Here is a 12,500-nt window from a genome sequence, read left to right as displayed (position 1 = left end):
GCACCTCCTCCACTACACACCTCCACCCTCACACACACACTGTGCCTCCTCCACTACACACCCTCCACCCTCACACACACTGTACCTCCTCCACTACACACCCTCCACCCTCACACACACTGTACCTCCTACACTACACACCTCCACCCTCACACTGTACCTCCTCCACTACACACCCTCCACCCTCACACACACTGTACCTCCTCCACTACACACCTCCACCCTCACACACACACTGTACCTCCTACACTACACACCTCCACCCTCACACTGTACCTCCTACACTACACACCTCCACCCTCACACACACACACTGTACCTCCTCCACTACACACCTCCACCCTCACACACACTGTACCTCCTACACTACACACCTCCACCCTCACACACACTGTACCTCCTCCACTACACACCTCCACCCTCACACACACACTGTACCTCCTCCACTACACACCTCCACCCTCACACTCACACTGTACCTCCTACACTACACACCTCCACCCTCACACACACACTGTACCTCCTCCACTACACACCCTCCACCCTCACACACACTCACTGTACCTCCTCCACTACACACCTCCACCCTCACACACACACTGTATCTCCTCCACTACACACCCTCCACCCTCACACACTCACACTGTACCTCCTCCACTACACACCCTCCACCCTCACACACTCACACTGTACCTCCTCCACTACACACACTCCACCCTCACACACACTCACACTGTACCTCCTCCACTACACACCCTCCACCCTCACACATACTCACACTGTACCTCCTCCACTACACACCCTCCACCCTCACACACACACACACACACACACACACACACAGTACCTCCTCCACTACACACCCTCACACACACACTGTACCTCCTGCACTACACACCCTCCACCCTCACACACTGTACCTCCTCCACTACACACCCTCCACCCTCACACACTCACACTGTACCTCCTCCACTACACACCCTCCACCCTCACACACACACACACACACACTGTACCTCCTCCACTACACACCCTCCACCCTCACACACACTCACACTGTACCTCCTCCACTACACACCCTCCACCCTCACACATACTCACACTGTACCTCCTCCACTACACACCCTCCACCCTCACACACACACACACACCCACACACACACAGTACCTCCTCCACTACACACCCTCACACACACACTGTACCTCCTGCACTACACACCCTCCACCCTCACACACACTGTACCTCCTCCACTACACACCCTCCACCCTCACACACTCACACTGTACCTCCTCCACTACACACCCTCCACCCTCACACACACACACACACACACTGTACCTCCTCCACTACACACCCTCCACCCTCACACACACTCACACTGTACCTCCTCCACTACACACCCTCCACCCTCACACACACACACACACACACACACACTGTACCTCCTCCACTACACACCCTCACACACACACTGTACCTCCTACACTACACACCCTCCACCCTCACACACACTGTACCTCCTGCACTACACACCCTCCACCCTCACACACACTGTACCTCCTCCACTACACATCCTCCACCCTCGCACACTCACACTGTACCTCCTCCACTACACACCCTCCACCCTCACACACACTGTACCTGCTCCACTACACACCCTCCACCCTCACACACTCACACTGTACCTCCTCCACTACACACCCTCCACCCTCACACACACACACACACACTGTACCTCCTCCACTACACACCCTCCACCCTCACACACACTCACACTGTACCTCCTCCACTACACACCCTCCACCCTCACACACACACACACACACACACACACACACACACACACACACACACTGTACCTCCTCCACTACACACCCTCACACACACACTGTACCTCCTGCACTACACACCCTCCACCCTCACACACACTGTACCTCCTGCACTACACACCCTCCACCCTCACACACACTGTACCTCCTCCACTACACATCCTCCACCCTCGCACACTCACACTGTACCTCCTCCACTACACACCCTCCACCCTCACACACACAGTACCTCCTCCACTACACACCCTCCACCCTCACACACTCCACTACACACCCTCCCTCAAACCAAAGACAACTCACTCACAGATGTTCACAGACGTTAAAAGATGTTAATAGACGTTAATAGATGTTAATAATGTTAATAGATGTTAAGAGATGTTACTAATGTTAATGTTAACAGATGTTAATAGACGTTAATGTTAATAGATGTTAATAGATGTTAATAGATGTTAATAGATGTTAATAGATGTTAATAAATGTTAATAGATGTTAATAATGAAAATTGATGTTAATATATGTTGATGTTACTAACGTTATTAATGTTAATAGATGTTAATGGGCGTTAATAACGTTAATAGATGGTAATAAATGTTAATAGACGTTAATAGATGTTAATAATGTTAATTGATGTTAACAGATGTTAATAGACGTTAATAATGTTAATAGATGTTAATAATGTTAATAGATGTTAATAGATGTTCACAGACGTTAAGCAGGATGACCTGTGTGGTTGGTTGTTTTGCCCTGCCTCTGCTGACACAGCGCCCCCGTGTGGAGGACTGGTGAGCATGGCGTATGCATCTACAGGCCAGCAGCAGCAGGACAGGCCGTCTCTGGAAGCCTGTGGCTTTAAGCTGGACCCGTTCCAACAAGGCCTGACCCCCCCTCAGATGCCCGGAGACCACATGAACCCTTACGGTAGGACGCACAGGCGACTTCAGCCCTCCCAAACGCAGCTTCATTCCTCCACTTTCCAAACCTGCTGTGTCTCACTTCAGGCTGTGAAGGGCTGTATGGTAACGTGGACAGCGACCCATCCTGTCACCATGGAGACTGTCTGTCCTCCGGGGAAACGCCAGTCTTGACCCCCATCGACCTCTTGTTTTCCATGCAAGACTCTTACTTCTCGTCCTGAGTGTGTGTGTGGGAGTGTGTGTGTGTGCGTGCACGTGAGTGTGTGTGCGTGTGTGTGTATCATGTGTGCGTGCGTGTGTCTGTATGGTTGGTTGTTGTTTGATGGTATGTGTTTGTATTTGTGTGTGTTTGTTGCTTGGTTGAGTGAATTTCTGTGTATGTATTTCTGTGTGTGTGTGTGTGTGAGAGAGAGAGAGAGTGTGTGTGTGTGTGTGTCTGTATAGTTGCTTGTTGTTTGGTTGTATGTGTTTGTATTTGTGTGTTTGTTGCTTGGTTGAGTGTATTTCTGTGTGTGTGTGTGTGTGTGTGTGTGTGTCCTTGCATGGCCCAGGACATCACTGATAATGGTGCTTCATGACAAGACTATATTGAATATATTTAATGTACTGGATATATTGAATATATTGAATGTATTGAATGTATTGGATATACTGAATGTATTGGACTGTGACTAGAATGATTAGGGCAAGATGTCCTCTGTGTATTTTCTATTTATTGCTTTGTGTTTTGCCTGTTATCTGTTCAGATTGTTAGACTTTATTTACAATTAAATAAATGACTGATCAAAAAAGGTGTCCACATACATATGTAGGTGTCCACATACATACGCAGTAAATACATATTATCTATGAGCTCCTAATTAAACTAACAATGCCACATTACTATAATATACATTAGATAGAATATTGGGTGCAAATCTGGTTTTCTTATTAATTCTAAAATTCTCCACATTTTGTAAAATATTGTGTTCATAACACTCCTTATGTATTATGCAGAATTATGTAGACGTCTGCACATCCAGCTGGTACGCAGCAGCTGGATTTGCTGCCCATATGCTCTAGTGATGAAGACTTCTGGAGCCTTCCTCCGTCTTTCCCAGGCCCCGTCTGCAGTCTCAGAGCACTGGTGCAGTCCTGACCGCTCACCTAGTCCTCTTCACCCGCCGCTGCAACCTCTGCACGGTCTCCCTCTCTCTAGACACCCGGGACCACCCAGAGGGCCGCGACGGGGGTGCTGGATAATCTCCACGGGGAGAAAGCACACGGTATGCTGAGTTACGAGCGAGCGTTCCGTCGCTCGCTGCGGCTCGCCAGCTCGTGTTTCTGGAGACGGAAATCAGAGCTGGAGATGCACGGGCGCTCACGAACAGTCTGAACGACTGTCAGCGCGCGCCAAGGCTTCTGGGAGAGAACAGAGACGAGCAGCGATCCGGGCTGCGTGCGCGCCTACCGTAAGCGGGCCGGCGTTAAACCAAAATCAGAATGTGGCCACCAGCAATAACCGGACCAAGCACTCGCCGCACGCGCACTTCGCCAATCGCTGTCGCGCGCAGCGGTTTGGCCGGGCCGTGTAGTCTCCGGGGCATTCCTTGGCTCACGCGTTACGTAAGGGGGAGAAAATCTAGTCAAATGGCTCGCATGCGGTCGCAGCAGGCGCAGATAGCCTCGTTATTATTCTGATAGCAGCCAGGAGACTCGCAGTCAGCGGATCGGTAATTTATTAGGGCGGCAGTGCCAGAACGGCGCGGGCGCTCTGCCTCCTAACCGGTATAATTGGCGTCACGCTGAGACGCTGCAGAGACAGATGCGTCTGTATATCGTCTGTCACGATGCTGGCTGGCACTAATCACGTTTTCTAGCACTCACTAAACATTTCTGCTGATCATGTCAGTGAATCGGTGATCATCTACAAATGTCCCTACTGTAGAACTCACAAAGGCGCGTGAACGCGCGTGGACCTAATGAGGCAGGCTACCACGCGTGCGGGTCTCCCGCTATAGCTGGGAACAGGCCCCACGCGGAGAGAGAAGGGGGTTAAAAAGTGGCTGAGCGAGACTGTCACTTCCTGGCGGGACACCCTGCGTGCGTGTGACGGGTACCTAATCTAATGCGCCGGTCCAGCCCGGACTGTCAGACTCGCGGACTTAACGTGCACATACCTGAGACTGTCTAATTCTGCCATGTGTGTGCACGTCTGCCGCCCCGCAGAGCTCAGGCCCCCACCTGCGCAGGTGGAGTCACCTCCAGGCTGGCAGCAGCGTGGCTTCGACGTCATGACGTTCAGCACGTCAGTAAACGTATTGTGTCACGTAAGTCCAAAGTGCACGTGTTTGCAGTGCGGAGGTTCAGGCGTGGTACTCCTGCCCCGGACACAGACGCGTGCACGTGTGTGTCTTTACGGTGACAGGAGTCGTCTTCTCTGTCGAGGTATTCGGACCAAGCCTTTTAAATGCGTCTGTCCCCCACACGCACATCAAACCTGCAAAGCCATCCATCTGGTCTCGCGTTACTTTATTTACACAGACGTCCTTTTTATTTTGGTGCTCAGAAATATGACAGCAAAACGTATCACAATATTTTTTTAAATTTTTTTTGGAATTAAAGAGAATGACATATTTTGTGAAATGTTCCACACACGCACACCGCTAAGACGGTACACGACAGATTGTCTCATTTTCAGCTACTTCTTGTTTCCACAGAAAATGTTGCGGCTAAAGCTCCTCGAAGGCTGGGTTCAGCGAGCCCTCCCAGGCCGGCGTATAAGGTGTGAGCTTAGCTGGAACGAGAGCGGGACAACTATAAATTCACACACAAAGTCAGCGAAGTATAATTGACACATTATGACGCACCCGTGACTATTTTTTTGGCTGTGGCGAGGCGCCCTCTAGTGGATTAGAAGAATAAGAAGATAAGAGAATGTCTCTTACACTTCTCGGTGAACTGCACCAACCGAAAAATCAGTCCTGCTCCAATCAGCAGGGCAAGGGCCGATCCCGCCCCGATAGCGCCATACACAAGCATGGCAGTGCCTAATGGCATCTCCTCCACTAAAACACACACACACACACACACATACACACACACACACACACGCACAAAGGGCCTTTAGCAATTAATGTTTCATTAATATTTAGTACATGATGATCACGCCACGCTCATGACTTGGTCTTACCAACACAGGAAGGCAAAGGCTCTGTTTGTGTCCAAAGCCCAGTGGAAGTGCAGATCAGCTCACTGGTGCCGTTTAGTACGTAGCCTTCAGGACACCAGAACATGCACTGGGAACCGAAGCTGAAGACGGCCCTCGGGTGGGTGCAGTTCATAGATGGGACAGGTGAGCTGTCTGCCGGGGCCGGAGAGGTGAGCAGGAGTGGCTCACACTTAACAGCTGTGTATGAGTGTGTGAGTGTGTGTGTGAGAGAGTGTGTATATATACGTACATGATGCATGCAAGAAAAAAAGAAGGTGTGACATCAAACTTTTGTCTACTTAAAACAGGTTTAATTTTAGATTAGATTACATTATTTCCTTGGCATGTTATATACTATAAAAAAGATTTTGATATGTTTTCATTTATGGCATTTAGCTGATGCTTTTATCCAAAGCAACTTACAATCATGAGTACAGTATTTAGTAATTGACGGTAAAGGCTTTTGCTCAGGGACACAACAGTGGTAACCTGGCCATGGCGGGACTTGAACGATTAGTATTCATATAACTAAACCACTGCCCAAACTGGTTTAAATATGTTCATATGTTTAAAATGACATTCATTTACCATCACAAGAAGGCATTTCTTGACTCCAGGATCCCGCAGCGGTGCAGTCCAGCTGGGACTCTCCTGTGAGCCCATAGCCTCTGTCACATGCCACAGTGCAGCGCGAGCCGTAGCTGAAGACAGAGTGCCGGTGAGAACAGTTCAACAAGCCTTGCTCAGGACTCAACAGCAGGGGACACTTGCGAGCTACAAAAACAGAACAGACACAATAAAGCTCTTGATCACTGTATGAGTTGGTATTAGGATCACTGTATAATTTAATTTCACAGGAGGGGTTTTCCCTTTATTTAACAGGAGTGACATCATGACTGCGTAATAAGCTAACAGCAGGTCTTGTAAACATATTTCATAGGACAGAAGAGTGTAACCTTCTGCCATACCTGAATCATCAGTACCTGTGCAAGTGGGGGTCCTGTGTGTCCACTGTCCGGTGTGATTGCACTGGGTTGTGTGTGAGCCTATCAGCTCAAAGCCCTCCTCACAGCTGAACATACACGTGGAGTTGTAGCTGTTTGTGTTGAGAGGATGACTGCAGTTCATTCTCCATCCACCGGAGGCAGTAGAGAGCGGGGCACACTGCACCGCTGTGAATTCACACACAGTGTATTAAACCATGGCAGACCAGGCCCATGGTCTCATATTCACAATATTCTACACCAGATATTCATAGTAATGCGAATGTGTCATGTGAAAAGGTTTAAATGCTAAATTTACCACATGGGAAATGACCACATATGTGCTTAGTACTGAATGCAGCGTTGCAATTCAAAACACACATGGCTGTGATTTACTTTTCAAACTGACTTCTCACAAGTAAAGCGACCATGGTAGCTGATTATTTCGAACTCTCTCTAGTCACACACTGGCAATTTACCTTTGCAAACAGGAAGCTTGTGGCTCCACGTCCCTTGGGAGGTACAGCGGGTGACGTTTGTACCCATCAGTAGAAAACCAACATCACACTGTGACCAGCATGAGGAACCATAACTGGGTTGTCCCACAAGGTCCAGGCAGTGAACAGACCCATAAGGGACAGACTGCAGTGTGTCACACCTTACAACTTATAAGACATTAAAATACAGTCAACAGATGCACCACAGAAACTCAGATGCTAAGACACATTTACGTACTGATCCACGGACATTATGATAAGAGTTTATTCAGCCTTTCTCTGGACTCAGCAGCAGGGGGCGCTGGTTGTCAATGTCAGGACCGATTCTGTACCTTCACATGTAGGCGGACCTGCTGACCAGTGGCCGGTCTGGAGGCAGGTGAGTGTGTTCTCTCCCCTCAGTGTGTATCCTTCCTCACAGGACACAGCACAGGAGGAACGGAAGGAAAACTTTCCCAGGGGATCAGCACAGGTCATGTGACCCTTTTCAGGGGCCATAAGGGGGTCACAGGTCATTGCTGTAGTAACAAAATACCATATTGGGTCAAGCATAAATGCTTATTTCCCTCACGAAGAGTGCTGATCTTCATTCGTGAATTTACGAGATCAGTGTGTGAGAAAAATGTGGTTGTGTTACCCAGTGAAACTGAGAGTGTTTCACAAGAAAGGAAGGAAGAGGCCTTGATGGTGAGAACTACACGAGTTACCACACACAAAAAACAACAACTTTGAACCCTCCCAGTGAAGATAAATCAAAGTAATGAAAGTTAACATGCCAGCAGGGACATGTCTGATTCAGTACCTGTGCAGGTGGGGGTCCTGTGTGTCCACTCTCCAGTGTGATCGCACTGGGTTGTGTGTGAGCCTATCAGCTCAAAGCCCTCCTCGCAGCTGAACACACACGTGGAGTTGTAGCTGTTTGCAGAGATCGGATGACTGCAGTTCATTCTCCATCCACCGGAGGCAGTAGAGAGCGGCGCACACTGCACCGCTGTGAATTCACACACAGACAGTGTTTCACAGGGATCAGCACAGGTCATGTGACCCTTTTCAGGGGTCACAAAAGGGTCACAGATCACTACTGTAATAGTCAAAATGACAGAATGTGAGGTATAGTGCCAGGCAAAGCTAATTTAAACATCAGTATAGTTAGTGTGAAAGAACAGATACAGATCTCATTCACATTCTCACATCAGAACTGAATTCAACAAGCATGTCTCATCACTGGAAAATGTTACTGTGGACTTTAATACAGTGGGATTAATACAGTGGGATTGATACAGTGGGATGTGGGAGGTTGTGATGATTTGAATTAGCCTGTCATCAGAAAGTAACACAACTTTTATTGCTGTATGGATAGTCTGTCCCTCAGAAAAGCCCTTGTAGTACAGCAGTATTAACTAGCTAGTTAAGTGTTTATCAGTCATAACAAAGTGAAGATTTTACATTCAAGAGGATCAGTCTGATACTTAATTTTTAAGGTTTATCAGATTAATCTGACTGACTCAGTAAAATAGATCCAGTACCTGGTTTAAGGACCATGATTCAGATCTGTTTATGGACACATAAGTGGTTTCTAAGGTTGACATGACGCAGGCTGTGGACATGTTACTCTGAACTAGCGATGGACTGAGGGACCAAGAAGACCTTGTGTCTGGTTTAGTCCCCACATGGCTGAGATTTGCTAGATAAAAACGGACATCCCGAAGGAGGCCAAATTCCACAGTGGACGTCCCAAATCCAGGTGGTACTGGGGAATTAAAACTACATAACTGCTATACAACATCTGACTGTACTGCCTAGAACAGAAGAGTGTAATCTTCTGTCATACCTGAATCATCAGTACCTGTGCAGGTGGGGGTCCTGTGTGTCCACTGTCCGGTGTGATTGCAATGGGTTGTGTGTGAGCCTATCAGCTCAAAGCCCTCCTCACAGCTGAACACACACGTGGAGTTGTAGCTGTTTGTGTTGAGAGGATGACTGCAGTTCATTCTCCATCCACCGGAGGCAGTAGAGAGCGGGGCACACTGCACCGCTGTGAATTCACACACAGTGTATTAAACCATGGCAGACCAGGCCCATGGTCTCATATTCACAATATTCTACACCAGATATTCATAGTAATGCGAATGTGTCATGTGAAAAGGTTTAAATGCTAAATTTACCACATGGGAAATGACCACATATGTGCTTAGTACTGAATGCAGCGTTGCAATTCAAAACACACATGGCTGTGATTTACTTTTCAAACTGACTTCTCACAAGTAAAGCGACCATGGTAGCTGATTATTTCGAACTCTCTCTAGTCACACACTGGCAATTTACCTTTGCAAACAGGAAGCTTGTGGCTCCACGTCCCTTGGGAGGTACAGCGGGTGACGTTTGTACCCATCAGTAGAAAACCAACATCACACTGTGACCAGCATGAGGAACCATAACTGGGTTGTCCCACAAGGTCCAGGCAGTGAACAGACCCATAAGGGACAGACTGCAGTGTGTCACACCTTACAACTTATAAGACATTAAAATACAGTCAACAGATGCACCACAGAAACTCAGATGCTAAGACACGTTTACGTACTGATCCACGGACATTATGATAAGAGTTTATTCAGCCTTTCTCTGGACTCAGCAGCAGGGGGCGCTGGTTGTCAATGTCAGGACCGATTCTGTACCTTCACATGTAGGCGGACCTGCTGACCAGTGGCCGGTCTGGAGGCAGGTGAGTGTGTTCTCTCCCCTCAGTGTGTATCCTTCCTCACAGGACACAACACAGGAGGAACGGAAGGAAAACTTTCCCAGGGGATCAGCACAGGTCATGTGACCCTTTTCAGGGGCCATAAGGGGGTCACAGGTCATTGCTGTAGTAACAAAATACCATATTGGGTCAAGCATAAATGCTTATTTCCCTCACGAAGAGTGCTGATCTTCATTCGTGAATTTACGAGATCAGTGTGTGAGAAAAATGTGGTTGTGTTACCCAGTGAAACTGAGAGTGTTTCACAAGAAAGGAAGGGAGAGGCCTTGATGGTGAGAACTACACGAGTTACCACACACAAAAAACAACAACTTTGAACCCTCCCAGTGAAGATAAATCAAAGTAATGAAAGTTAACATGCCAGCAGGGACATGTCTGATTCAGTACCTGTGCAGGTGGGGGTCCTGTGTGTCCACTCTCCAGTGTGATCGCACTGGGTTGTGTGTGAGCCTATCAGCTCAAAGCCCTCCTCGCAGCTGAACACACACGTGGAGTTGTAGCTGTTTGCAGAGATCGGATGACTGCAGTTCATTCTCCATCCACCAGCGGCATTAAATGGAGGACATTGAACAACTGTAATTTTGAAAGATCAAACATCTCTCAAGAGACTGCCACAGGAATCCTGTAGAAGGTTGTAATGTAAAGATCAGGGGAATAGACCACGCCTACCTTGGCACTGAGGGGGACCACTGTTCCACTGCCCTGAAGTCAGACAGTACAGATTCTGTGAACCCTGCAACCTGTAACCACGGTCACACTGGAACTGGCAGGACGAATTGAACTGAAACGGCCCATATGTGTGGTCACACTGCACAAAGCTGTGTTCTGGGTGTTTAAACACACCACACTCTATAGCTATAAAGAGAGAGGGAAAGAGAGAGATTACAAAGTACACACACACACACACACACACACTCACACACACACACACACACACACACACACACACACACACACACACACACACACACACACACTCACACACACACACACACACATGCACACACACACACACATGCACACACACACCCACACTCACACACACATACACATAAACACACACACACACTCACTCACACACACACACGCACACTCACACACACACACACTCACACACACACACACATACTCATACACACACACACACATACACACACACACACACACACACTCACACACACACACACACACACACACACACACACACACACTCACACACACTATGCTGTACCTTTCTCACAGCGGAGACCAGTGAAGCCTGGCTCACACAGGCATGTGAAGTTGCCTATAGTCTCCACACATTCAGCGTTCTCACTGCAGGATGACTGCAAACAAGACGCTGTAAATATGATGAAAATTAAGACTCTTTTATAAGAAAGTTGAGAGCTAAACAACGCTATAATGTCACATGATCTATGAAAGGAATATATTTTAATATTTATTTGTTTGTATGTATTTACTGGAATGCAGCTATGTCAGTGCTGTATCTATCATGGCTTGTCCTTGTACTTAGTTTAAAAAAAGTTCTCTGGCTCGATGTCTAAGCCTTTAGCATTTCAGGTAAGAGCTTCATGGCTCAAATACAGCTCAGAGAGATTTGAACGGGAGAGTCTCGCTACCCTCGTAACAAAGCGCTGCTTTCTTTTTGCTGCATTTCTCATCGTTCCACATGGCTGTGTCACGTAACCTCTTGATGTAGATCTCCACGCAGTCTTCGCCTTTGCCCTGGTTATTGGGCTCTCCACTGGCCCAGTTGGCTGCCTCAGGGGTCAGGGGCTTCCTGGTACCCACCCACATCCACCCATCCTCCACCTTCCTGATGCCAATCCAGTAGTAGGTGGGGTGGAAGGGCAGCACCTGGTTCAGGTGGGCGATCTCGTCCTGGTTCTGGATGGCTACCATACCTGTGTGGTGCTGCTGGCACCACTGCAACGCTGTCTTCCAGTCCATGTCAGTGTCCACTGTGTAATGGTATGTCCATGACTGGACTTCTAATTGGCACAGGATTGGTTCTGTTAGAGTTATTTAGGACTATTCCACAGTTCTCAATGAAGTCTGATCAAATATTCCTGATATTTCACTGAGTCTGTTTATATTGCACTACTGCATTATGAGTGAAAGTAAAATAATTATAGTTTACCTTAAAGGAATTCTCCAGAATTAAACATAAAAAAAACCCATTTTATTCAGAACTGAGAGTAGTTGAAAAAGTCATGTCCTGGAGTCATGTCCTAGAGTCATGTCCCAAGGTCATGTCCTAGACTCATGTCCTAGGGTCATGTCTTAGAATCATGTCCTGGGGACGTCTAGGAGAGGTAATTTTCTGGC

At 47.8% G+C, this 12,500-nt stretch overlaps 2 protein-coding genes across 4 annotated transcripts in view; one reads left to right on the top strand and one right to left on the bottom strand.

Moving 5' to 3' along the window:
- The window catches only part of lmx1a (LIM homeobox transcription factor 1, alpha), a 17,479-nt gene extending 14,464 nt beyond the window's left edge, over window positions 1–3,015 (top strand). Inside the window, exons 7-8 of the mRNA XM_035524411.1 lie at window positions 2,593–2,748; window positions 2,829–3,015. Of these exons, the coding sequence (XP_035380304.1) occupies window positions 2,593–2,748; window positions 2,829–2,965 (293 nt within the window). The 3' untranslated portion in view covers window positions 2,966–3,015. The remainder of the gene's footprint in view (window positions 1–2,592; window positions 2,749–2,828) is intronic.
- A 2,235-nt stretch (window positions 3,016–5,250) lies between these two features.
- Window positions 5,251–12,500, bottom strand: part of selp (selectin P) — an 8,149-nt gene continuing 899 nt past the window's right edge. For 2 of the 3 annotated variants that reach the window (XM_035524563.1, XM_035524564.1), the window contains exons 3-17: window positions 11,792–12,163; window positions 11,404–11,511; window positions 10,842–11,027; window positions 10,560–10,745; window positions 10,090–10,275; window positions 9,740–9,925; window positions 9,261–9,449; window positions 8,217–8,405; window positions 7,747–7,932; window positions 7,397–7,582; window positions 6,918–7,106; window positions 6,523–6,708; window positions 5,917–6,132; window positions 5,672–5,791; window positions 5,251–5,520 (exon numbers count right to left, since the gene is read on the bottom strand). In XM_035524563.1, coding sequence (XP_035380456.1) covers window positions 5,456–5,520; window positions 5,672–5,791; window positions 5,917–6,132; window positions 6,523–6,708; window positions 6,918–7,106; window positions 7,397–7,582; window positions 7,747–7,932; window positions 8,217–8,405; window positions 9,261–9,449; window positions 9,740–9,925; window positions 10,090–10,275; window positions 10,560–10,745; window positions 10,842–11,027; window positions 11,404–11,511; window positions 11,792–12,163 — 2,750 coding nt within the window. In that variant the 3' untranslated portion in view covers window positions 5,251–5,455. Of the gene's footprint in view, window positions 5,521–5,671; window positions 5,792–5,916; window positions 6,133–6,522; window positions 6,709–6,917; window positions 7,107–7,396; window positions 7,583–7,746; window positions 7,933–8,216; window positions 8,406–9,260; window positions 9,450–9,739; window positions 9,926–10,089; window positions 10,276–10,559; window positions 10,746–10,841; window positions 11,028–11,403; window positions 11,512–11,791; window positions 12,164–12,312 lie in introns of all 3 variants that reach the window. The other variant, XM_035524565.1, reaches the window with a different exon arrangement.

The sequence above is a fragment of the Electrophorus electricus genome, chromosome 3 (assembly GCF_013358815.1).
Source record: "Electrophorus electricus isolate fEleEle1 chromosome 3, fEleEle1.pri, whole genome shotgun sequence".
Lineage (NCBI taxonomy): Eukaryota > Metazoa > Chordata > Actinopteri > Gymnotiformes > Gymnotidae > Electrophorus > Electrophorus electricus.
The sequence above is the reverse complement of the archived record's forward strand: the minus strand, read 5'-3'. Positions and strand labels throughout refer to the sequence as shown.